Source organism: Corvus kubaryi, unplaced genomic scaffold (genome assembly GCF_017639235.1).
Source record: "Corvus kubaryi isolate FWS band 111438036 unplaced genomic scaffold, C.kubaryi_AGA036_p1.0 37398, whole genome shotgun sequence".
In the NCBI taxonomy this organism is placed as follows: domain Eukaryota; kingdom Metazoa; phylum Chordata; class Aves; order Passeriformes; family Corvidae; genus Corvus; species Corvus kubaryi.
This window is the reverse complement of record NW_024581137.1, coordinates 18,368,413-18,394,612: the sequence shown is the minus strand read 5'-3', so window position 1 is coordinate 18,394,612 and position 26,200 is coordinate 18,368,413. Positions and strand designations below refer to the sequence as shown.

The window sequence follows — 26,200 nt, the reverse complement described above, 5'->3', positions numbered from 1 at the left end:
CTGAAAGAGCACAAAGAACAGCCTTGGAATGCTGCTATTCTGCCAGCACTAAGACACATCTGTTTTGCTGGCCCCTTCAAGCAATGGTCGTGTTATTCCTGGTAAAATAAGTACTAAGCACACCCATAAAATTCTGTGTCTTATAAAAAAGGTGCACTTGCACTTTTTTTTTCTCCCCAAACAAACCTCAGGTTTCCTCTGTGTTAAGTTGCTCACCTGTACAAAGTGAGAGTCAAAGCTGAAGCATCAGGTTTGTGTTCTTGGCTACTTCACTTACGGTTCATCAGCTGTGTTGATCACACTTTCCCAAAAAAACAGTGTCCCAGTACTAGGTTAAGAAAATAGTACAGTGAAATAGTGTGAAAGACCTGCAGTAGTCAAAAATGGGAGGCATTCTAAAGGGACCTCTCTCTGTAGGAGGCAAATTATTGATTAGATGACAGGACAGGAGGGCTTAAGGCAAGGAGGGATGACTATTTTTTGAGGTATCGGGATTTTTTTGTCCTTCTTTCCTTTTCTGTTTTGTTCTTCTGCTGTTTTTTTCTTTAATTTTTGGTATCTTTCCTTCTTTCTTACCTCTTCCCCTCATCATTTGGATGAAACAGTGACAAATTAGGAGAGATCTTGTGTAATTTTTATCATGCAGTAAGTTTAGGAGTTCAACATTGTTAGCAGATCATTACATGGTAGATAAGCTGATGACATAGCAGTATAGTTCAGACTACTCTGCTAAAAGTCAAGATTTCTCCTTTGCTTTTGCAGCCCTATTGCCGATATGATCTGATGTGTCTCAGAGATCCTCCCACAGTTGATAATTAACATACTTAGAGCCAAACTGTAATATTCTTACTCAGTCACACTCTATCAGTAGGGCATTGACTTTAATTTTAAGGCGATCCTTCTCCCATAAGAATTTCAAGAGTTTATGGAAAGTGGGAAAAGGAAGTCTTCCCCAGAAATGCTTGCTATTACCACCTTCCACAGCCCTGCCATGTAAGCAAAGCTAATGGTCATGTAAATATACTGAAAGATTTTGATGCAACAATTTTATGCTAATGAGAAGCAATATTTTGTACTGCATCACTTTAAAACACTTTACTTTAAATGTACTGAAGTTGACACCAGCCTTTAAGGGTTAGTATTCTCTGTTATCCCCACCCTATCCAAACACGAATATGGCTGATCCTTTTGCTGAAGTTGAAGATAGAAGAAGAGTTGGCTGAACAACATTCATGGTTTGTGGGAAATTAATCTTATGAAATTTGGGTTCATTCTGATTCATCTTTTAAAAACTCAGAACAAACCAGAAAGATTCTCTCTTGAGCCAGAAATTCCAAACAAAATTTAATTTTCAGAAACAATGCCTCATGGTGTTCCCAATACAAAATACAGTCTGCAAGATCTTGGCAGCTGCCAACTGGCTTAAATGGCCATCTTGGTTTCTGTCAGCTTTCAGGCAGCAGCTGCAAAACACTCCCAGGATTTCATGTTCCAGAGCAGCCTCACCATGTCCGATGCTTTGGGCAGGCTTCCAGACCTTCTAATGGGTTGGCTTACAGGTCTGCTTACTGATGGCCAGATTAGTCTGGCAGCCAAGTCAGAAAACCCCAGGAATGTTGCTTTGGGGACGCAACTTGATGGGATTGTCCTGGAAAAAAAGCAGGGCACTGGCTTGAAGACTGAAGAGGGACTGCCGGTTTCCAGGTGTGTAGGAAGAGGCAAGGACATCCCAGAGCTTCATGTGAGGACTCATATGAAGCAGGGCTCTTGAGGCTTGCAAACTCCCTCCTCAACCACACCGACTCTGTGTTGAGCTGCCTGGAAGGCCTGAGTGAATGATTTGCAGGACATTTGTCCACACATGCCCAACAGCAGGATGATTTTCCTAGTATCCTTAGGGATAAGGTCCCAGCATTTCCCAGCGGGAATATGTTTGCCTAAGCCTGGAGTTGCATGTTCACCATCAATTCAGGAAGGCCAGCTTTCAAGGCATCCCTAATGCCACTGTTCACTTCCAGGGTAAGCTCCAAAAGGGGATGTCTCCAAGGTGTTTCAGGCTCACTGAACTGGCAAGTTCTCCTCCATCTCTGGATGCAGGGTACTGGTGAACAGCAGTCTTTTTTATGAAGTACTGAAATGGTCCCTGCCCTGCCCTGCCTTGCTCTCTCCTCCCTTCCCACAGTGATATCTTTCATTATACTTAGCCAAATATTTTGGATTCTAGGGATCTTTTAGAGGTAAAGGACTGAGCAATATCATGCTTCAGCTGCTCTTAACAACATCCAAGGTGTACACTGGTGGTATAATTCTATTCTCTTACTACCTTTCATCTGTGCAGCATGACTGCCTTTTCATGCAGGAGGTGTTGAAATTCTTCCTGTTTCTAGGAAAATTGGAAATACCAATATTCAGGGGGCCTTCTGTCTGTTTTTACTGTTCCTTTTGGTTTGGTTTAGCTTCCAGCTAATTGTCCTGGCTTTCATCTGCTTCATTCTTGGACAGCTGGCCCATGAGTTGTCCATTTTTATCCCTGGTCTGAAAGAGCAATGGAAAGTGCATGTGATGATTGATAAGCAACTGTTATTTAAAAGTCTAAGCAGTTCTGCTTTTGTTTTAAAAACTTCATCCATGCAGTATGGACATTTACACACAGCAGTCTGCTTCTCTTTAGACTCTTCAAATTCATGGAGATTTAATAGCATCTAGAAGACATTTCCCTCCATTATTTGTTCATATAAATGGATATGTTATTAATAATAGCTCAATGTGCTCATATGTTGAGAGATTCACTGACACATTTTATTTTTTTTACTTACGTTGAAAATATTAAAATGTACAGATCAGCCTTCCTTCATCTTACTAGCCGCCATTCATCAGGGACTAATTGAAAGGATTGCAGGTAGATGGAAATTTCTAAGAATTTCCAACTAAGGTGGTGCATAGGGATTTTTTTTAATATCGGGAGCCAGTTATAATTCTACTGCATCACCCATTTATTCTTCAGTATACAGGATCTGAAAGAATATAAGTGTGACAGAATCTCAGTGATTACCCACCCTGGTTGACCAAGACTGATGCAGTATACTCTTACGTTATGATACAGTCACTATATGCTGGTTTTTTTTAGGGTGCTGCAGACAGGACTGTGATAAATCATGCACTAACCCATGCTCAAAAACTTGCCCCAGAGAGCTCATAATGTGCATTCATAGAACAGGTACACAGAGGGTATTAGAAAAAAAAAAAAGTCTCTTTTGTAGAGAAATGGGTAAGAACTGAAGAATTAAGAAAGTACAACAAATTGCTAGAGTCTTGTTCTTTGTTTTAAGCACAGAAGTCTTCCTCTCTTGCAAATGTATCCATCAGACACGTGGCATTATTCGAATTATGCAAAAAAGCAGTTTTCACATCTTGGGGCTATTCATATGTGGACTCATACATGAAGAATCAGTTTACATTTCTGTACAGCCTCCATGGGTCCCCACCTACAATGGAAGCTTTGTCACAAGGAAGAGTGAAAATGTCATGGGCCTTGGTACACTCACATGGACTGCAAGGATCACTGGCACCCTCAGGTCAAGTTCCTAAAGGAAGTTACCAATTAATGAAAGATGCAATCAGAATGGGAACTTATTTTCACATCCTGATGTGTTTTCCTCCATTTTTTCCCTTTTCACACATTGATGAGATATCTGGAAGTGGTTTGAGACTTTTACTGAGTTAATTTGTAGTGCCAGCCTTTAGACTAAAAAGTGGTTAAAGTGAATGAGCCAGTTTTTTATTTGTCTGTTTATAGTGCTTGCATTTACTACAGTTTTTACAAAGTGTATGCTGTTGAGAGCGTGGTGCACAGCTGTATGTGGGGGTCTGATAGTTCTCATATTTGTTTACTCTAAATAGTCTTTATCTGATTAGTCCTGATCACTCTGCTTTAGTAGCAGGACTGAATTTCAGAAAGAAGAAAAGACCTGTTAGGGGGAGGGTTGTGTGGTTAGCTCATCTGCACTTTTCCTTCTATACCTTTGTATTATCTGATTTCCAAAGATAGGGATTTGTGCAGGATGTTTAGAACTTCTGAAGAGAAAAGGAGATTAGTTTGCAAATATAGTTCTTGAAGTTATTATTCTCTCTACCTTCATTTAACTTGCTCAGAGAATTAGGTAACATCTCATTAGGAAGGTTGAAAGAGAATTGATAGCCAGCATTCCTAAATACATTTGTATTACTGAGCAGCAGGGAAGGAATGTTAAATCCGGTAAAGATTTCTATTCTCTGCCTGAACAATGAGTGCAGTGGCCCAGCGATGGGATTCTGTTGAATGACAGAGCTGTTCTTGATAGGGCTATGGTAATTGTGTGGTAAAATGGAATTATATTATTATATTTTAGGCCTGACTGATAATTATTAGCAAAATTATTGTAATATATGCAAAAACTTTGTATCATTTATTCTCCCATTCTTTAATTGGGAGAAAGTGAAATTAATAACAGGCATTGAATAAGTACAGAATTGAGCTGGAAAATGAGAATGCTTCTGGGTAGCAAAAGATATTTTAAGTTTAAAGTGAAAACTGTGGCAGCTGGATATTGTATTTCACTGAACTGCCGCTGGCGCTGATGAACTAGATGGTCCTTTTCTCTTCCTGAGTTCCCATGTTTCCATGCCAGACTATGGGATAAGAGGACACAGCAAGACAATGTTCTTTTCTGTTGGAGAGCAGGGTATTTTCAAATGAGAAGGTGGAACCAGAGAGAAAAAACCAGCAGTTTTATTCTGTATTTCATTACAGTTATAACCACGAGCAATGGTCAAAGAGAGATGCAATTTTTATTCTTTGCAGGGAAAGAGATTTGAAAGTGGAAGGGCAGGTTTCCTTCACGGGGTAAAAAAAAAAAAAAAAAAAAAAAAAAAAAAAAAAAAAGAAAGATAAAAATAAATTCAGCCAACAGACTCATTTCCTTCAGTTTTCCAGCAATGCAAACATTTTCACATAATTCTGTGAGTGATGCAGTGTCTAGACTTCTCAGATAGTTTAAAAGATTAAAAAAAAAGCAGAAACAAACCCTGGCATTAATTCTGGGAATCCTGAAAAGCTAAGTCATTATCACTGTACTATAGTTCATGCGGTGATATGAAACCACAAATAGTCATTGAAGACCAGATTCTGGAATCCTTGCTTATTTAAGATACATGGTTTAGCATTTGCTCATGTAAGACTTCCCATTTAATCTCCCTTCAGCAGGCTGTGGTGGTGTAAATGCTTAAAGGCTTCTGCATTTTGGCTCTCACCTTTACTGAAAAGGCTCTGTGCATTCCCAGGAACATGGAAACTGATGATATAAGGAAAGAGATTTCTGATTCTTGCAACAGATATACATTGATATAAAACCAAAGCAAAACACCAGAAAAGAACATTTGCACGTAGAATTTATAAAAGGCTTCTTTAACATTTTTTCCTTGCTCATTGCCATTTGTCCTTAGTAAGTCTACTGATTTTGAGTGTTGTTTGAGGCTTCCAGATTTACTGCAACCTATCTGTTACTATCTCATTTTGTAAATTCTTTTTTGTTTTCTTTATACCAGGAAACTTATTCAGCATTGATCAGATTATCAACTGTTGTCACTCTCTAAAATCCCACAGTACTCATAGTGACCAAGGGAGTTAATGTAACTGCAGCAGCTTCCATCTAATCACAGCTGTGTTATTTTATAGGCAGCTAGGCCTATAAACAGAACTGAACTTTAGGGCGGTTTCTTATATGTTCTGTTAATGATGGCCCTCAGAACTTAAACAGAGTGTGCAGCCAAACTCTTCTGGTGATGTAAATGGAATAGTTTGGTCTTACAAGAGGCACTCTTTCAGGCACTGTCTCAGCTGAAATTCAGTAACTAATGACTGGTGTTTGCTATGTACCTCAGCTGTCAACCTCAGTTGCCTGACTCTGCCTTAACCTGGGCCTGAGAAAGGCAGGCTAGGGGCTGATTAGGGCAAATGAATAAATGGACATGACCTGTGCCATAGTCTCAATGTAAAAGCTCCTATAATTTCCCTGTAGGTGACTCAGCTCCACCTTTGACGGGTAAACCATATTATCCTACTGCAACATTCTCCCTCACTCTGCCAGGTACAGGCAGCTGCCTTCCTCCTGTTTTTTATTTCCCAATGCCTGTCACCTTTATGGGTTTAGTGTTTGCTGCAGGCTTAACACCGTTCTTGCTGGAGCCAGGCTGGGACACCCCGCTGTTTGCAGATCTCTAAGAAGCGATGTTGCTCTCTAATTATTCCTGAGGGATCTCATTTTGTCCCCTCAACCCACTTCCTCATTTGTTACCTCCTTGCATTTAACTGTTTGTAGTCACAGAGAGTAGTATCTGAAAGGAGAGCAGACGTGTACATTAACACTCTCATTTTCTAGCTATATATTTTTTCACACATTTAAGTAGTTTCAAAATGGTAAGAAACAAAAACCCCATTGGAAAAGGTGTGAGTAGAATTCTTAATGTAGCATATAGACTAAATTGGTACCTGATAAGTGCTGTCTGAATTAAGCAGTCGGGCATCATAAAGCATGAATTATATTATAGTACTGCACATCTTCAGTGCTGAGAACATGCATTCTCTGTATTGTATGAAGAAAACAATAGCTTACAAGCAAATTAAGAGCATGTTGCCACCAGCAATGTAGTAGTTTTCTGCAGCAGAAATTACCAGCTCTTCAAGGATCAGAGTGCCAAAAAAAGCTCCTTTATAACTTCCAGATCCATCATCTGTGCCTGTAGAGTCACTATTCATTTTACTGTCAGAAATAAGCAGCTCCTACTTTTAGACCCACAAAGCCTGTACAGTTGTGGAAGAATGAACGGTGTTTTCTTCTACCTTGCACATACCTTGTTGAATGACCGATCACATCATAGCTCAAGAATCTTTCATCCTGATGGAAACACATGGCAAGGAAAGGATGCATTTGGATTTTTCAGGTTCTCTCATTTCAGTGTTCATAATACTAATATTTAGCGGATTTAGCTGGGTGCTGCTGAGCTGAGCATGTGAGTCATGCTGTCTCTGTTTCTCACATATGTGTGGATAAAAAAAAGTAATGAGTGTGGTTCATGGAGAAAATAAATCCCAGTGATCGTCTTCAGACATAGATGTCTTGTTTGCTGTCTGCCTGCTTCCAGGTTACATGAGTATCTTGAGGTAGATGGGAAGCCATATGTAAAGTATGTACATTTACAGCAGCTGTGATCCAAATCGAGCTGCATTACAACAGAGTCCCTCAGCTCAGGTATGTCCTTAGACTAGAATTTTCATCCAGGGTGGTCTTAAACTGAGTGGATTTAAAATATTTAACTTTTCTTTAAATCTCAGAATAATTTCTGGAGTTCTTTTCCACCTCCTAGCATGGGCTCTACTCACTTTAACACATCCAGAGCACATTTTTTAGTAGACTAGCTAGGTGAAGTGTCTGGGATACCCAGGGAGAGACACAGATTCCAGAGGGCTCATTGTGTGCTGGATGTGGAAGCTACTGAGCAGCAGTGTTCAGGAAGCTTTTTGCTAAACAACCAACTGTGAATATTCATGACAAGGAATTCAACTCTTGCATTATCCAAACCCGTTGATGTAAGTATCAACACTGACATTGTGCCTTAGGACTATGTAATCTTTATTACCCTGTGAGATCAGAGAATTAGAGTTATGTAGTTCGCAAAGGAAAGAAATACATGTGAACTTGCTTGAGCTAGTGTCAATTATAATAAAAATTAATCTGTCTCCATTTTCATTACACTATTAGTAAACAAAGTAAGCTAAAACAGCTTCTCAGCACTTGGCTTCCCATGGTAGAAACTGATCCAGCAGGGCAGACACTCCCGAATTCATGTGGTCTCAGCTGGGACTCCCTGTGCTGCATGTGAGGGGACTTCAGATACTAGACACCAATTATGTATCTCTGAGAACTAAGCTGGAGTTGTCCTTTATAGGTTGGTAAAGATTTTTACAGAAGCCTCAATGAAACCTTTAGTGAGACCCTGGAGATGGAGAATCAGTTCCAAGCCGCAGTAACATGTTTAATTGTCGACCGAATAACTCCTGCCTGAAATGGCAAGGGTCTCTTTACATTCATAAAGAGGAAGACATTAAATATGTTTGGACATTTCACTGGAGGGCAAAATATGTGTACCTGTGATACAGACCACTGCTGCTGTGTGGTCCAGGACCAACTGGACCAGTTAAGCACCAGTAGTCTGTACCACTGAGCCTTGGCTAAATTCTCCTAGGATCAAATTCTTTGCCACAAGTACTATGACTTCATTTGTGCCATTGGTGGGACTAATTTGGCTCACAACATTCGTCTTTTTAATTGTAGAACCCAAAAGGATTTATCAAAAAAATTGAACCACCACTAGAGAAGACATTTAGACAAGCAGAATCTTATATTCACGGGAGAAGTCACTCTCCTACAGTTCTCCAGGGAGTCTGGCAAGTAACTGGGTAGCTTTGGTCTCCAGTGCTTTAAATCATTGCTGTTTGGCTGAACTCAGTTAAAACTCCTGCAAAAAAAACTAAACCAGGAGAGTGTGGGGAGGTGTGAGTGTCTGAAAAGACAAGGGCAAGCAGGCTTTGGCCAGGGCCACCAGTGACATTCAAGTCAACAGTACAGTTTTCCCTAGAGATTGTCTGGCTGTGAAAGAAGCAACATGAAGTAGTCTGGAAAGTCAGATCAGGATCTGCCTCAAGAGATAAAAAATAATAGAGTAAGAAACTGCACAAATACTGAGAGCAGCACTTTTAGAGTCAGCGAAGACATCAATTAATTCCCAGACAGTTTCCATTGTTGTGCTACAGAACGCAATGCCAAAGGATTTTGCAAAAATGGAGTGGTATGAATTAAAAGGCAATTGAATAATTTGATATTTATGTATTAAGTCGCCTGGGTTTGTGTGTAAGGTAAGGGAATGGCAGACAACTGCATAAGAGTCTGAGTGTTGATCTTCTGCCAGGTTTAAGGAAGAAATCAGAAGATGTTCAAGTTGAATGAGACCACTTTATTATTTAAATTAACACTTTCAAATAAACTCTATATATATTTGTACAAGTGATGCTAGACTGCTTAGATGTTTAGCACCTTTGCAGGTCGTTGCAGAAGTCTAAGAAAGCGTGCTTCAGGTAAATGTTAAATATTGACACATTTAGAACAATGCTACACAACAGATGTCTTCCCAACATGTGAAGGCAGCGTTACAAGGCAGAATGAATGGAGCAGAAGTGGCTCTGGAACACCCTCCTGTAACATTCTCATTAGCTCTTAATCTGTGAGGCAGGAGAACAGCCCAGCTGTACTGAGGACAATAGGGAGAGTTGGCCTAATGCTTTTGGTGGGTTAGCCTTCATAAAAAACACTATTGAATTCAATTCTCTTCCTGAAGAACAAGGAAAAAGAGCTGCAGAAAAACATGGCCTGATACAGGCACACAGACACTGGGGGCACTCCTGTCTCTTTGCTCAAGTTAAGCAAAATACTGTGAATTTGGGTAAAAATATTGTGATGGTTCCCAACACCATATGCTGCTCATATTGCAAGTATGCATTCTATATCACATATGATCCTCACTTATTTTTTTTAATAGAAAACAATTTACTTAAATACTTTTTATTTTCTTCTACATGAAAGAATACTTCAGAATTTAGCTGTGAGATTCTTACATATGCTGTTGTCATTCCCTTAGGCGTTTCTCCAGCATTACTGCAGTCTGCACCCCACTTTGCAATTTCATAATGCATGTTTGTGACAGGCATATCAAACCATCCAGTTAGTTTAGAATTGAGGTGGGAGAGTGCTTTAAATGTAAATTTTACTGTAAACAGCGGAATAAAATCTTGCAAGCACTTCCTAGCTCTGCCAGGAAGCAGAGATATATTTAACTCATTTTAAAATTCATCAAATACATTGTGGGCTGATTCAGATCTTTGGTGTGTCTTTGAAGATAACGTGTAGTGGAAGTGTTATACAGTCAGATGGGGGATCAGGCACATTCTGAGATTCTTGTCAGTGAAGACATGTAGTTAGGACTGGATTGTAGAAAGAAAAGTACATATAGATCTAAGAACTTAATATTGATATTTTATTTGAAAATTTGAACAATGACTGTTGCATTCAGTTCAAGAGCTTTTTGAGAAGTGCTGTGTATAAAGAGATTAGTGCCATAACAATGACAAAACTCACATGCACACGTGAATTTTAAAAAAGATTGTCTTGTAGTACTTGGGAGAGACAGTATTTCAGAGAAGCTAATACAAATTGATGCTATAATAGTAATTTGCCCAAGCTTCAAAATGCATAGGAAAGATCCCTGGATAGTAAGAGTAAGACATCAGAATTTAGCTAAGGTATCTGTGTACAAAAGGAGAAACTCCAGATGGATCTTCCTCTTCCTTTATTTCTCCTGTCTTGGATTGCACCTCTCTGCAGCTTTGTGTCCCTGTAAACTCAGCTGCTGTTGTTGATGGGGTTAAATATAGATTGGAATAAACCTCTCAAATTTTATGCTTCCTATTTTGTAGGTGTCATTAGATAAGGTCAATGAGACTCCAAAAGATTGTTTAGACTGCTTTGTATCTGTAACCACTACATATATATGTGTGTGTATATATATATGCTGCTCTCATGACTCCACTGAGATTTTTGTAAGTACAAATAGGAGTCTCTCAATTTTAGAACAATCTGCTTCTATCAGAGAAATGTTTACTATTGCCTATATTCAGATATTACCTTTATAGCTGGGTAAATTGTACCATTACCTAAAGTTCCTAATTAAAAGAAATAATATGCTATACACTAACTAAAAAACTCTGAAAGGGAAATTGAAATAGTGTCATGCTTCTAACAAGGTTTTATGCATCTTAATTGTGGTTTTCTTCTGTTCATTTGCTTTTGATTTGTTCTAGTACATGACTGCTGCTGCACCTATGCAAGGGACCTACATTCCCCAGTACACTCCTGTGCCTCCAACAGCTGTCCCTATTGAAGTAAGTTTATCTCTATTCATGAAAGTAGAGTGAAGGGGGAGCAGAACTCTTATCTATTATGCCTTCTTGCACCTGTTGTTTGAAAGGGGCCTAAAGGTTCTTTATGGAGTGGTGGCTGGAAGCTTCCAGCTTTTTTAATTAGGACTGCACATTTCTTTCTCTTTTTGTTTTCTTTCTTTCCTTTTCCTTCTTTTTTCTAACCCCTCTTTTATTTTTTTTTTAATTATTTGCAAGGGCTCTTGTTTTGCATTTGTTTTGTTGTACAGCAGGTCATGGAATAAAACATCAGTGATTATGACTATTTTTTCCCCATGTACTTGGGAGGGAGATGGGAAGAGACAGGAAAACAAACCCAGCAGGCAGACCACGAAACCAAAAGAGATTTCAAGAAGAGAAGATTGCAAGAGGGTTTGATGCGGTCCTTAGCAAGCATAGGTAATTGCTGAAACATTTAGCCACCAGAAAAAGTGATTGAGCAATGGAAACCTTCCTCTTGTATATACAGACGTGGAGGATGCTGCACTGACTGAGTGCTTTTCATCCTTGAGGAAGGATTCGCTCCCTCCCTCCTTGGGGCTGAGTCATGCTGATGACAGTCTAATGAGTAAGTATTTACTCAACCCTGTAGACCACAAGCTGCTGGGAGAGCGTCAGCTTGGCCTCCACTTCTGTGAAGCTTCATAAGGGCAACTGAGCACAGCGAGAGGAGGGAGCCTTGGCATCCTCTTCCCTGTGTGTTTCTCTTTGGCACTACCCTCTTGTATTAACAACTTCTGCCCTGCTCTGGGGTAAGGCAAGGAGTGCCAGGGTCTCTGTACTTCTGTCTTCATCTGTGTGGACTTTGGATTTTGTGCTATTACTACTCTGTGCTTTGAGGATGTGAGTTAGTGCTACTGCTGGCACTAACAGTCTGCTTCACCAGCAGTCAAGTGGGCTTATCCTGTTTTCTCCTAGTTCTTTGCAATTATTGCCAGATAAGGTCCCACAGGAAAGGCTACTACTGTTATGTCATACTGAGCTGGTTGTGTTTCAGTCCTTTTTGCCTCGGTATAATTTTTGCCCTAAACTTCATTTGTTTGCAAATGTACTGTGGGTGCCTCTTTTCAATTGCCATTCTTAAGTCAAAATCAGGTAGATAAAAATCTGAATTAAAAGGAGATGGTGGGACAGAGACTGGTTGGGATAGATACTGGTTCATACAACGGCATTGGCTGCACACCATGCTGACCTGTCCAAATGAGAATTAAGGTTAATTTAAATTACTTGTCGAGCCCTTCTCCCCATCACTCGCTAGTATATTCATGCCTTCTAAAGTAACTTGATGTCATAATTATCTACTATAATAATCAAAACATTATCTGAATCTATAGCCTGTTTTTCTCTTATCCTGTGATGATGATTATTGTTAATGTTTATCTGTATTCATGTAGCATCATGAACCAGGACCCTACCATGCTGGATGCTCCACAAGCAGAGACCAAAAACATACAGTCTCTGCCCCAGAGAGCTTACAATCTCAAGATGAGATGAACAAAAGCAGAAGGATAAAGACAAGGAAGTAGACAGAAAAATATAATGCTGGCAGTCTGCTAAGCAATAGATACGAAGAATTTCTGAAAAATGAAACTGATATTTTAACAGATGCTTTAAAATAAGCTACCTGTTGTTTACATGGGACTCAAATAAAAACAAATCAAGTGCTTTGTGCTCCCTCTTCTGGCTCTGTTGTGTGCAATAGAGTAATAAAGCATGTTCCCTGAAGAGGCTTGCTATTCATGTGACCAACATACCAAGCATGAGAGTAGAAGAAAGAAAATGTGGCTTGCTTTGAAAGCATACCGAAAACTTAAACCAAGTAATATTCAGACTGTCTAAATAGGATAAGAAATTGTGCATAATGTTAAATTAATGAATATAATCTTTTGTGTGTTTACTTATCTACTTTTTGCAAACATATAAATAAAACTTCATTGGAGCTTTGACTTAACAGATTAAAGTCTTTAGTGTAAAGCAAATTTATTTTTGAAAGGAACGCGCATAGAAACAGTGCGTAGAAGCAGGCAGCATTTTTCTAAGGTGACTAAAATTCTGTCGGATATGTAGTAAAGTGGAGAGCAGTGAGCCTAGATTCTGCCTTTATTGCATTTTAAATCAAACAAAATAAATGTGAACTCACTGTGAAGTTGGAGTAGGTCAGCAAAAATTAGAAGAGCCATACGTATGTTGTGAAAAAGCCAAGAAGTAAAACCCAGAATCCACCAAAATCAGAAGATTTACCTCTAGCTTTGAATGGGCAGGAACTGCCCTCAAAGGGGAAGGTGTTTTTCACTGCAGCCTGTGAGAGCAAACTACTACTGGTAGGCTGAGAAAGCTTCTTGTTGCCAAATTAGCTTTCTAAAACTGATGGAGTTTGTTGTGTTAGCATGTGGTTCTGCTACCTCAAACTCTCTTGATCTCTAGAGAAATGTGTGAATGGTGAGCTGGTGCTGAGCTCCTTTACGTGATTCACTGCCGTGAGCAAAATCAGTAAGTTTTTCATGTTCTCATTTGATTCCCTAGGGTGTTGTTGCTGATACTTCTCCACAGACAGTAGCATCTTCATCACAGGAAGCCAGTGGTCAACAGCAACAGATGACAGTGGAAACATCCAGTGAACATGCGCCTGCATATTCTTACCAACAGTCTAAGTAAGTCGGCATAGGCTTTGGAGTCAGAAGTTTGCTTCTTGATAATAGCAGGCCAAATTTGACTCCCTCTTTCCGCAATTTAAATTCAGAATAGCTTTGTTAAGTTCAGATGAATCCTAGATATATCGCAGTGTAAAAAGGTTTTGGCTGATGGCCTCAACTTGGCAAAATGTCCTTGAGCTCCTGCCCACAATGATATGCTCTCTAACTGTCTGCTGCTTTTCTGGACTCAGAAGGATCTCAACAACTGCATTAACAATCGTCATGCTGGGCTAAAGCTGCATCTGGCATCAGAGGTTAAAAAGGGCTTAAATTTTGCAGTGGTGAAAATACTGGCACAGGACACATTGGCACATGTAAAGATTTCTTTCTGAAACTGTAGTTAATGAAGCAGTAAAAATCACCCCAGGTTTGTATTTGTGATTGTGCAAAACTGTGCCATGCAGACACAGAATAGGCAGGACCTGGAAGTGGAAGAAGAAGGGATAAGAAAGAGGTGGGTAGAAGCGCTGCTTGATCTGTCTCCATTCTTCTGCTCCCTTTGTTTACTTCCCATGGAATACCTTGGAAAGTTCAAAATTTATAAACTGACAGCTGTATTTAGAACTCCTAAAGAGTCCCTTCATCTTCAGAATAATCTCTTCAAACACAGCTCTTCTCTCTGCTACAATAAAACTCTTCACAAAGGGAAAGTTACTTAGTGACAGGGTACTCACTGGAACTGATAAATGTTGGACAGATTCTAGGAAGGAGCACAAATCCAGTCCTTCATTAATACATGTATATTGAACACCATCATCACTGTAAAAAGAGAATTACACATTTTATCTTGGGGAAGAAGGTTGAGAAATAGTCAGACAAGAAATACAATAGATATGTCAGTCAATGCATCATGACTCTCTACTTACAGAGGCATCAGATATGAGCTGGTATAGGAAAGATTAGAATTATGCCAATTTGTCAATTGCTTTACTTCATTTTTGACCTCTGGAAAATGTATTTGTTTGTCTACCATATGAGTATCAAATTGTTTCAGATTTATGTGGTTTTGACCACCATGAGACAGAAGACCTCACTATTTCTTTTGTCATGCCTATATCTGTCGGTATGAACATATTACAAAAACAGTCAACCACGAGCTACGCAATTGGAGACACAGACTATGTGTGCTCATCCTTTCTAGCTGCCAGTCTCTCTAGCATCTATAAAATACTTATTCCAAAATACTTACAGAATATAAAAGGCAAAGAGAGAAATATGTCTGTACCATCCTGTTGGCTTGGTGTGTTCCATAGTGTTTGGATATGACCATTCCTGTGTCTCAGTTGCCTTTCTCTTATATCTCAAAGCAAAAGGACTTAGATTTAGAAGTCCTCATAAAGGCTTAGGTCTAGAAGCCCTCATAAGATAGCTGTGAGCTGCAGATTCTGGCATTTTTCCAGCCTAGGAGGAAACTACATTGCAGTTCTTTATTGAAATGGGTGCTGTGTTTCTTGCCTGTCTGGTGAATTCCCTGAGAATGGGATGCCTCATCTTTCCTTGTCAGCTACAGCCTTTTTTGCAGTGATGGATATACTTGTAATGGCACCGGCATTTATATTCGGAGGAGTTTCTTTCTTTTTTAATCAGACAGGCAGATCCACTACAGATTTTTTTATTATGCTTATTTCAGTATATTTTTTATCTGAAATGGGCCCTCTATTTATATCTGCCAGTTGCAGGCAGAAATGCAATGTGGGAAGCTGTAGAAACAAACCAAACTATGCACAACCTCTGTCTTTAAAAATTAACTTCTGACAAAATATTCCAGTAACCTTTAATATAAAACCAAGTGAAGTTGTTTTATAATTAAAATATAATTTTATTACTCTGCTTTTCAAAGGGCACATTTATTAATAACAAACATCATGCCTGATATACAATAGTGATTGTCAATGAGAAATACAAGAAAGTAATTACCACGACTGGACAGTGATTTTGTCAGATATAGGCAAAGGAACAGGCAGACTATATAAAGTTATTTCATGGGAGCTGATCAGTCAGGAGAAAAGTTATAACGGTATATTTCCTTACATTTATTTTCTTTGCAACTATCATGAAATTGCAGGCAACAAAGGAGAGGCAATGTGCTAAGAATGACTGGGTGGTATAAGGACTCTGTACTCTCTTTGTAAGTAAAAATAAACCATGAAACTTCAATTCTTAGTTCCACTTTTTAATCAGCATTTGTGTTCTTTTATTTAATATGCTGAATGCTATACTTGAGGATCCCACCCACAGAGTTCAGAAATGGTAACTTCATGGCAAAAACCTGGCTACCTATTGTGTAGATAAAAACAGTCCTTGATTCTGAGCAGAGGAATCTACTTTATGAGGAAATCACCTTAATTATTTTAGACGCTACTCCCTTTTTTCCTTGTAAATATTTAATTATGCACATAAAAGCATGAACACTATGAAGCAGAGCTCAATGGATATCCTTGCCCCCAGAAAGTATACTCTCTTACCTCCAAGCAAAATTCTGCTGGACAACATAAAATCTGATTTTAAATGTGGAAAGAATTATGTTTTTCTGGAGCCTTTTGTAGGCAAACTCAATGCTGTGACCCTTTGGTGATATTGGACTTTCATACATGTGGCAGCCACTCGACCCAGAGGGGCAGTAAAATCTCAGGACGTGAGCTTCCAACTTGAGTACTCCTACAAGAAATTCTGAAAGTAGAAAGTCTGAAGAAAATAGTTAATTGTTGCATTCCACACAAATCTGTTCTTAACATTCAAAACATTAATTTTCAGGCGTCATGCAATGAAAAAGTCCATTGGCAAATTTAATATTTAAAACTGCAGCTCTATGTTTATACTCCCAGACAAAAAGTTCTGTGGCAAATGTTAGGTCGTCAACATTCTTCACAATTTAACTCCTAATTTTAAAATTTGTTTTAAACTAGGCAAGGCAAATGGCTTAATGCTTGCAAAAGGAAAGGTGCTGGATTTTCTTGTGCTGAACTTTGGTCAGAAAATGATTTTTTCCATGTAAGCTTTAAGGACTGTGGGAAAAGCAACAGTTGACCCTTATGGATAGCCCTAGACACAGAATAGCATCTATATGTAGGTTCTGGGTCTCTCATAATAATCTCATACTGTCTTGTTAAGATAAGCTAGATTTGACATATCTTTAACTGACATGAAACATCAAAAAGACAAAATGAGAGGTATCATCTGTAAGAAAAAAGTTGGTAATTTTGCTTATTCTTTGTGCTAAATTTAGAAAGATATGACACTATATGATATAAAAAATATATTTTTCTAATTAATATTGCCTTGAAGGTTTCTGCTAAGTTAGCCTTAACTGGCTCATTAAGCAGACTGCTCCACAGTCTAATTGTTCTTGCCATCAGAAAATGTGTTCTCTTTAGCAAATTGGTTATATCCTGTATTGTAATTTTATCCTTCATTTTGTTATTAATACCCAAAATAAATAGTGGCACTTATTATTATGAAAATGTTCACCCTCTTATTGAATTACTTGTGAAAGATTTACACAGCGTTAAGCGATGTATTCATCTCATTTCAGTGTATTTAGACTGCCTATTAATGCTTAGCATTAAAAGAGTAAATTCATATCTGCTTAGGATGTGTTAACATCCCCAAAGTAGGAGTTCCCTATTTTTGCCTGACTATTTTCAGCTTAGTGGTGGTATCATATTTAAACAGCTGCAGAGTTAGTTTAGCTTGGATAACTTTTAAAGGGAATTGGGTGGGAAAAAAGGAGAGGAGCCTATATCAAAGTTGTTTTGACTTAATGACCACTTTAATTCAATTGTTTTTACAGACAATAAACAGGACTGAAGAATGTCGGTCTGAAATCTTTGCCTTGAATGGAGAAACTTCACTGAACAAGAAGTTGGCTTCCAGTTTGCACAGGCGTCAAATGAATGCTTTTTTTTTTCTACCTTTCCCAATGAAAACAAAACAGTGTTTTTATGTGCTGTGCAAATGGTTCCGTCATGTAGTCTGACAATTTTATTTTTGCTATATTTTTTTTTTTCAACTAAAGGAAAAACCCAGAGGAAAAATTCTGGGTTGACATTTCATCTGGATGAACATTTGAATTCAGAATTTACCTGGAGGTGTAGCTAGATTTTTTTTTTTTATTTTTTTTTTTTTAACAGAAAAACTGATGATGTCAAGAGGGAGCAAGTTGTGATGAAAACCAATTGTCTTCCTCAAAAATTAAGCTACTCTTTTTTCTCTCATTTTCTTTTTCTTCTTGTTTTAAATCTAGAGTGTTTTTTTGGTTTTTGTTTTTTGGGTTTTTTTTAAAAGAAATGTTTAGGTAAGGTTTATCTTGAATCTTAATTGCCTTAATTTTAAGGACGTCAAAGGCTCTCAAGGCAAGCTGTCAACGTCTTGTTAGAAAACCCGAGAATGAATTGAAACTGCTCACACCGGTGCTGGTGCAGAAGTTTAATAGACTGAGTTTTTGGGGTGAACAAAAAATAAACTGTACAGTTTAAAAGAAAATGATTTTCTTCTTTTGAAGAAAAGTTGATGATAAAGGAACTGTGGCAACTGAAAGGATTGGAAAAATGCTGGGACTTTTATGAACTTTGTCTTAAGTGTTGACAGAAAAAAATTCTAGAAGGCTAAAGCATTTTACAGTAAAGTTATTGAATTGAGAAAAAAACTTGCTGCATTATAGAGAATGCAGGGGTTTTTTCTTGCAGAATGCAGATTTTTTTATTTACGAAGCGTGATCGCTAGCAAAAGCATTAGTGCTTTTTATCTGCAGTCTTTTTTATGAGCTTTAAGAAGTTTTTAGTCTGCTTTGCTTGTCACATTGCAAAAACCTAGCTTAAGAGCATTAAAAAAAACTTAAGTAGATAGGAGCTTATGGTCAAAAAAAGTGCAAAAAAAGCAATAGATAGAAGAAATTGTTGACAATTTCTGTAGTCTTTCCTAGTTGTGAACAAATGCAGCCTATGGATGGCCTATTTTATACCAAAGATGAAGTGACACCCTAACGCAGTCCAGAAGATAGAGGTTTTTTTTCTTTTTTTATCTTTATTTGACCTACATGGCCGGACCAGTTCTTACTTTCTTGTTTGTTTAAACTATCTTCCACTGGTGTTTTACATACGGCATATGTTTATAGTGGAAATTTCAGAATAGTTGGTATTAGAAGCTGTCCTGGTTTTCGATGGTGTGCTTTGGAGAACATCCCAAAGCAAGGGGATTGGGTTACCAACTAATCTGTCCAGGTGGGCTTTAATTTTGATGAGTTTTTCTCTTTAATTACCTGATCTTTGGTATTTCTACTGAAACAACAGTCTTCCTTCTGAATTCCAACATACCAATTCATTTCTTCACCTCAGTCTTTGTCATCGTCCAGCATGCATAGCCACCTTAATTCTGCATTTATTTCTCAGTGTTGCATTTGAGTTGCCAGGTAGATATAAGAGAAAGCAAACTTGATCTTTGTTCTCATTTTAGCTTTCCCTTACAAGCAAAAATTTTGAAAATTATGTAGTATTGTCATGCAGGCAGGAAGTTAAAAATTATTCTTCTCTGCTATGATTTCTGTTGTCTTAATATGTTGGCTGACAATCACTAATTAGTGTGATTAGGCAAAAAAAAAAAAAAAGACTGTAAATTTAATCTACCAAAATCTGTTTTAGGAATGACAGTTATTTTCCATACAGAAATCTTGATTATGGCCCTTACTTCTTCCAAAGAGACAAATGAAAAAGGTGAGAAGGAAGTCAAAAGATGATTTTTTTCCTTAAGGAGGCAGAAGTGAAGCAGCATTTCCGTATATACATACATACACACACACATATCTATGTGTGAAAATTAAACCAAACATTTTTAAACTTTCCTCCATTCAGAAGAGAGGGAAAGGCTCATCACATTTATTGTGGTGGATTACAGACAGGGTATCCATTAAAAATAATGAAATTAAAACATATGTATTGGATCAATCTGATTCAGCTTCCCAATCCTAAAAAGAGGTCTGTGTTTCCCTAACCTGACTTTTCTGGGGAAAAGAACACAATTATTTTTTTAAATCGATAAAACAAGATCGTATTTTTTAACATAGTGGGAGGGGGGAGGGGGTTTCCCAAGTAAATGCTGCTAGATATGCAACATAGAAAAGAGAGAAATGGGAGTTCACACAGTGCTTCACTGTAGGAAGAGGGCCTGATTTTCAGAAGTGATAAAGCTTCTGCTTTCTCCAGAGTAGCTGTTGATATTCAACACTTCTGAAAACCAGATGATGCCAAAGTAAAAGAACAACATCATCCACAGCATGTTTTCAATTCAGAAAAAAACCCCAAACCTCTCTTTCTGTTTCATGTGCTGTCTCATTCCTTGTTGCTTTTTGAGAGGGGCACTTGAATTTTGTCCTTAGATTAAGGTTCCCTCTTTCTTTAGAGGGCATATGAGGGAAAAAAATCGATCTAGCCTTATTTTCTTCCTTTCTACACATACTCTCTTTCTGTCTCTCTCTGAATTATTTGTACAAATGGAGATAACCCCAGGCACAAGTCAGTTAAATATGAAATAAAGACATTTGTTTCTGTGTTAGTTCTAATGTGACATACACAAAGTCTCATTTACTATCAACAATGAGGCTACAAGGTAGCTACCATGTGGCTGATGAATATGCTGAGGTACCTTCTTATTTCTATTCAGAACTCTGCTGCTTTATTTATACATTCAGAAACATTTTTCTTATTTTTTTCAGCAAAGTTAAACAATCTCAGTGTTTTTTATTAAGCCAGGCAGGCAACACAGTATCACAGTGCCTGTCACTTTAAAGTGTTTCAAGTGCATTCTGTATTAGAATTGTTCCCTTTTTTTTCATGCTATAATGTTCAATAGTGTTTGAAATCGAAAGAAACAAAGCAAAGAAGTAGAGGAAGGAGAAGAGGAAAGAAAATGGACCCCTTAAATACAATTCATCATCTTACTGATCCCAAAAAAAAACCAGTGAACTGGTACTTGAAATCTATGAATTGTAAACACTGTGAGCCTTGAGTATAAACAGTCATAGATCATAAGGTAAGAAAAAAGCTTATTTGGAAATTACAAGATACTCAGAAAGTGGTAACTCATTTCTAAAAGTTAAAAATGAGATAAAAGTGAACAGTGAAATAGCAACACACTGCATGGGTGTTGTCACTTGGTGGCCTCTGAAATCTTAAACTGGTTTTCTTTATGTTTGTTCTGGCTAATACGATTTTTTGAAAGTTTATTATTATGCTCTGTTTAGTTTCTGTTTTCCTTTTTTTTTTTTTGAACACCTGAATTTGTAAAGTCAGTATCTTTGTCTGTGTTGCCGATTTAGCTTTAAATATCATGAGAGTTCCTGAAAGATTGCAGAAACAACTCTAGATGTCTAAGGCAATGGTGCCTGGCCCAGAGGTCTAGAAGTAACATCAAATCCATAAACTGAACTGCGTATGTACTTTCCATCACACCTGAATTCTTGTAAATAATCAAATCTGGATGTTCAGGTTTGGTATTTTGCTTTTACCTTAAAAGATAAATACAAAAGGGGTGTCAGAAAACTATGAATTATGGCTAGAAAATTCTGAATACCTGGGCTTGTCACTTAACATTGAAGGGGAAAAAAAAAAAAAAGAAAAAGATACAGTGGAACTGAAGAGAGTATTATATTTGCAGGTGCTGACCCAAGTGTAGATCAGGGCGCTGAAAAATCTCACTGTTCCTGCTGAGATTGCAGAGGGACTCTTCTTCCTATCTGGCTCTACTGCTGGTTTTGTAAGCACTTTTCACCTGTGACAGTCAGGCCTCAAATTGTGAATGTCCTCTTATTGCCTTCCAGTGAAACAGACTCTTGAAATGTCCTTAGCCTGTGCTTACTTGTATAGTTCTGTATACCAAGAGACTGCCTTGGTTGTGTTGGTCAAGAAATACACCGCAATGCAGAATGAGGCATATTAGGGAGCAGTTGCATCACATTGTATCATCTTCTGCTATGGATGCATGCCCAAACGTGGAAGATAAAGGCTGGTCATTAGAGAAGTGAGGGCTTAACCTTTCAATGGGCAATTGGGCTGTAGCATTCAAATGGATTTTTACTCGAGTAAAAATCAAATGAAGGGTATTATTTATGTATGTATGTGTACCAAAACTCAGCAAATTTGAGGAAGCCTGCATTGTAATAAAGTTTATTTTTAATATGTCATAGTATTTGGATCTATATTATGTTGTTTATGGTACTGAAGATTGAGATTGATCCTAAGTGTTTAACAAATTGCCATGCTTCATGATTTTAAGCTTGATGGTGCTCCTCATGCCACTTCATTTTAATGCTGAGGCTGACATGAGCAAAACAGGTTTAGGCAGACTCACTTAACTCCACCTATAGCAAGAGTCATGCTAAAGAGTGATAATGTGCTTAAAGTAATGAATCAATCCATTTTTAGTGATGAGACCAAATGTGGTAGTTGAAGATAGTAATGTTTGATACACGCATGGTCAACATTTCCTTTCAAAACTTTATTTAACATGAAATTGGTCCGGATATAAAAGAAGTGCCCTAGGGTAAGGGATTTTCCTGGTCTTTCTCAATAGCCCACATGAACCAAGAAAACAGTCACGGTGTGATGGAAATGCAAAACATAAAACAACAAAACTGCTGACATTTGGTGCATTAGTCTTTTCTGTTTAATGACAACTGACTCTAGTAACGAGGAATCCTTTCTTTTCTAATACGCATACACACAGTCATGCACGCACACTTTCTCAGAAGGAGGGCTGAGTGAGCAGCAGACTTCTCCTCCCCTTCAGTGGAACAGATTTCTAGAATCTCAGCAAGCAGCAAAAATGCAGTGTAAGGAGAGTTATTTTCCTCTCAAAAAGAGCACCAACTTTTTCTATATTGCTCCTGTCACCCAGATAGGCTAGAGCGCTGTATGCACCCCAGAGATTTATTCACCTTTGTGCCTCAAAGCAGGCAGAAGAGACCCTTTCTTCTCCCCTTTATTAACATACTCTTTGTTAAAATTGAACAGAAAATTATGAGAGTAAAGCTGTAAAAGAAATGAAACCCAGCGCTGGTTCAGATTTCTATGATAAGAAAAAATTCTTGTGTTTATTGAAGTTGTTCAGTTCAACTGTTAATTCCCCAACAGTGACAGCTGAGTTCTTTCACCTTAATAAAAATGTGTAATCAAGTGTAAAATGTCAGCCTTTGACAGGTTCACAAATCCATTTTTCCTTGTAGGTCCAAAGCCTGCAAGGTGTAAGCACCTTCCAAGATCTGGATCTGTTGTCCTTAAGAGAGTATCTGCCCAACATTAATTTTCTGCCTTTAAGTGTCTTTCTCTTGGATAATAATTTTATGAATTTGGTGAAATTTACCATCAGTTATATTTTTAAAAGCCCAAAAATACAACCTAAAGAAGAGAACATGATGTTTATGTAACTGAAGTATTATTAAATATGATGTATTCCAGAGTGGAAGAAAATTCTACTATCTTTTTGAGGCAAAACAATTTTATGTAAAACCAGGAAGTGTACAGAATTCATTTAGGAATTTTTAATTGTTTTCCTTTTTAAAGGAGAATGAACAGATTCTATCTGTAAGAAAAATCAAAGCAGCTTTGAAAGCAGATGAACTTCCTATCAAGAAAACATGCATCACAAAAATGGGTCAGAGGTTCTTTACAGTCCTTACAGACTTCACTGCAGCCAAAATGTAGAATACAGAACCTCTGTGATACATTAAATTATGAATCTTATTTATATGGGCATCTGTGTGCTGATGTCTCAGAATGTCTCTGAAAGATCTGTACTGCTATGTTTTGGGTTTTTTTTTTATGTTTTCCATTTGTAACACAATCCTTAATAGCTGCCATTTTCCCACTCCTGGGGCTTTCTGTAGATCAGTGGATGTTAGGTTTAAACTTCTGTTTTCTTTGATGAAGCTTTCAATAAAAAAATAAAGAAAGAAAAGAGCTGGGTGACTCTGTGTTCTTGTGGCACCTTTCTGCAGAGGCTTCCCAAGGCTGTGACTCTTGTGCTGAGCACAGAGGGAGCAGAAAGGCTTTGCAGCAAAGTCTGCCTCTTCCACATCTTCACCAAATGGAAGGAAGGAACGAGAGAGACAGGACAGCTCTGCTGCCCTGTCAGCAGCACAGCCCACCCACGTGCTAGGAGGTGAAATACAGGAGAAAGTGTTTCTCACACCAAGACTGAATATATAATGCTGGTGGGTATCTGCTGTCCAGGCTCTCAGCTGTGCACCTGCTAGAAGAACATTGCCTCTGTTTCTGAGGTTTATTTTAAAGAGTGACTTCAGGGCAAAAGTTGCCACATGGAAGACAGAAAATCTTTATTTGTGGAATAAGTACAGCCTAAGCAATGGTAGAGCAAGCCATACTTCATCTTGAAAGGAAACTGGAAAGTAAATTGCCTCCTCACCCATATCTCACATGGAACAAGAAAGGTATTTGGTGCATTCCTCATGGCTGCTTCACTCAGCAGCTCTCTTGTTGCCATGTGCATTGCTTTCCATCAGGGCAGTTTCTGTGGCAAAGGTGAGGGTGGGGTGGAAGGGTCCAGCTCCAGTCTCCTCCGCAGCCAAGTGGCTTTGTTCACAGGTTGGGAATCACTGAGTGCTCCTTTTTACCTGCCAGCAATGTGCCTGTCTCCTTCAGCCCTATACCTATTTTTGGGATTGCCTGCACACTTTCTTTTCACTTCTTTTTGCCCAATAAAATACACATCAATGAGCTTCTAACTCCTTTCAGCTTAATCAGGATAGACCAAAGAAATCCTTAGAAGACGGAGGAATGAGGTGAAGAAGCAGGTGAGAGGGATTTTTTTCAAGTGTACCTGTGCTGAAATGTCCATTGCTGCTGGCCATGATGATGGTGAGAAAAGGAGGAAGGCAGGAGGCTGAAGCTCCAACCTGGTTGGAACTCTGAATGTTGGCTGAGGAGGCTGGGGAGATCAGCAGAAAGTTGGACACAGTGTTCCACTAACACAAATGGTGCAAAGGTGGTTTATATCTGATGTTCTGCTGTCAGGTTCATCTTTGTCACTGCCAGGATTGCTCCATTTCCAAGATCATTCCACTTCAAGCTCTACTAATAAGAAAATTGCTAACAAATGTGGCATTAGTGGTTTTGGTTTTATTGTCTGTCAGTTGGCTCTCTGTGTGCATATGGAACCAGTCTAAGGGGGGTTTGCATCAGCTTCCACAGAAGTGTGGGTAAGAAGGCTTTATCTTCTCATCCTCTTGGTCCCACTGTTAGTGTCTGGAAAAAAAAAAAAAGTTAATTGGTAAATTATATCATTGTATCTGTCAGCCTTAGAATTAAAAGAACAAAGACAAATAGGGCTTTTTAGTGTGTGATGTGTGTTGCTTCCAGAGGGCGAAAGCCATGTTTATCAGTAGTCTGCATCTGGAATGGATGTCCATGTCTTCCATGTGGAGAAAGCCGTGTCCTTTGATTGTCACTCCCTGAGATTTCAAGTAGAGGGAAAGAGAACAAATCAATAGCTGGTGTAGCATAAATTTAGGACAATTCCATACTTAGCAGATTTAAATAAATTTTAGTTTTATTATTTTGGATGACCAGGGATTGCACATTAAGAGCAAGGTCTCAATATGCCAAAAATGATCAGCAAACACAGAAGCAAAGGGTCAGGAGCAGACAGGACTGCAGCAGAAGCTACTGAAAGTAGCAAGCAAGCCAAGATTCAAACCTAAGTGTCCACCTGACTGTTGGTAAACTTGCTGAAGCCTTTGTCTGTGCCACAGCTCCTTGCCCACTCGTGTCAATCTGATCTTAGCAGAATACTGTGCACTAGGCAAGAGCCTCCGTTTGGCTTCGGCGAGCACGAGCCATGGTAGTAATTAATGGCTAACAGGAGTGGTCCTGAGGCTGCACGCAACAGGGCAGGATTTCTGCCAGGCAGATAACAAGCCTGCCTGGAGGGGAACGTGCTGCTCAGCACATGCAGACAGGAGGCTGCAGCTGCCCACTGCTGCACACAAGGCAGGCAGGCAGGAGACAGCACATTCCTCCACTTAAGCCCACCCAGAGCCTGTCAGCTCAGAAAAACACATGCACGGTCATCAAGGTTTGTTTACCAATGTTACACTGTTCCTGAAAAAATCCACTTTTTGGCAAGATGCTGTGACCAAACCACCTCCTTCCTTTTCAAAATTTATATTTAAAGGTGTGCTCACTTTGAACAGATGCTTTGCATTGGTACCTCACTGAGCTTACTTGAAGGAGCAAAAATGATAACTAAATAATCTACTAGATATGTGCACTGCTTTAAATGAAGGACTTGAAAGTCAATCCAGTTAAAATGATGCAGCTGTTTTTAAAAGTTGAAAGGGCTTATATTTATAGTGTGACCTAGTGTTTATAGCTGAGGCCCGAAGTTCTGCTGCATGAAAATGCTGCTGAAAAGTAGGACTGTGTAAGAAGAAGAA

General features: G+C 38.6%; 1 protein-coding gene across 5 annotated transcripts in view; it reads left to right on the top strand.

The window, feature by feature from the left end:
* Positions 1-23,714, top strand: part of RBMS3 (RNA binding motif single stranded interacting protein 3) — a 710,181-nt gene extending 686,467 nt beyond the window's left edge. For 3 of the 5 annotated variants that reach the window (XM_042042919.1, XM_042042921.1, XM_042042920.1), the window contains 2 exons: positions 10,949-11,029; positions 13,589-13,720. In XM_042042919.1, the coding sequence (XP_041898853.1) occupies positions 10,949-11,029; positions 13,589-13,720 (213 nt within the window). Of the gene's footprint in view, positions 1-10,948; positions 11,030-13,588; positions 13,721-17,548 lie in introns of those variants that run through there. The other 2 variants (XM_042042917.1, XM_042042918.1) reach the window with 1 other exon arrangement.
* Positions 23,715-26,200: the final 2,486 nt, after the last annotated feature.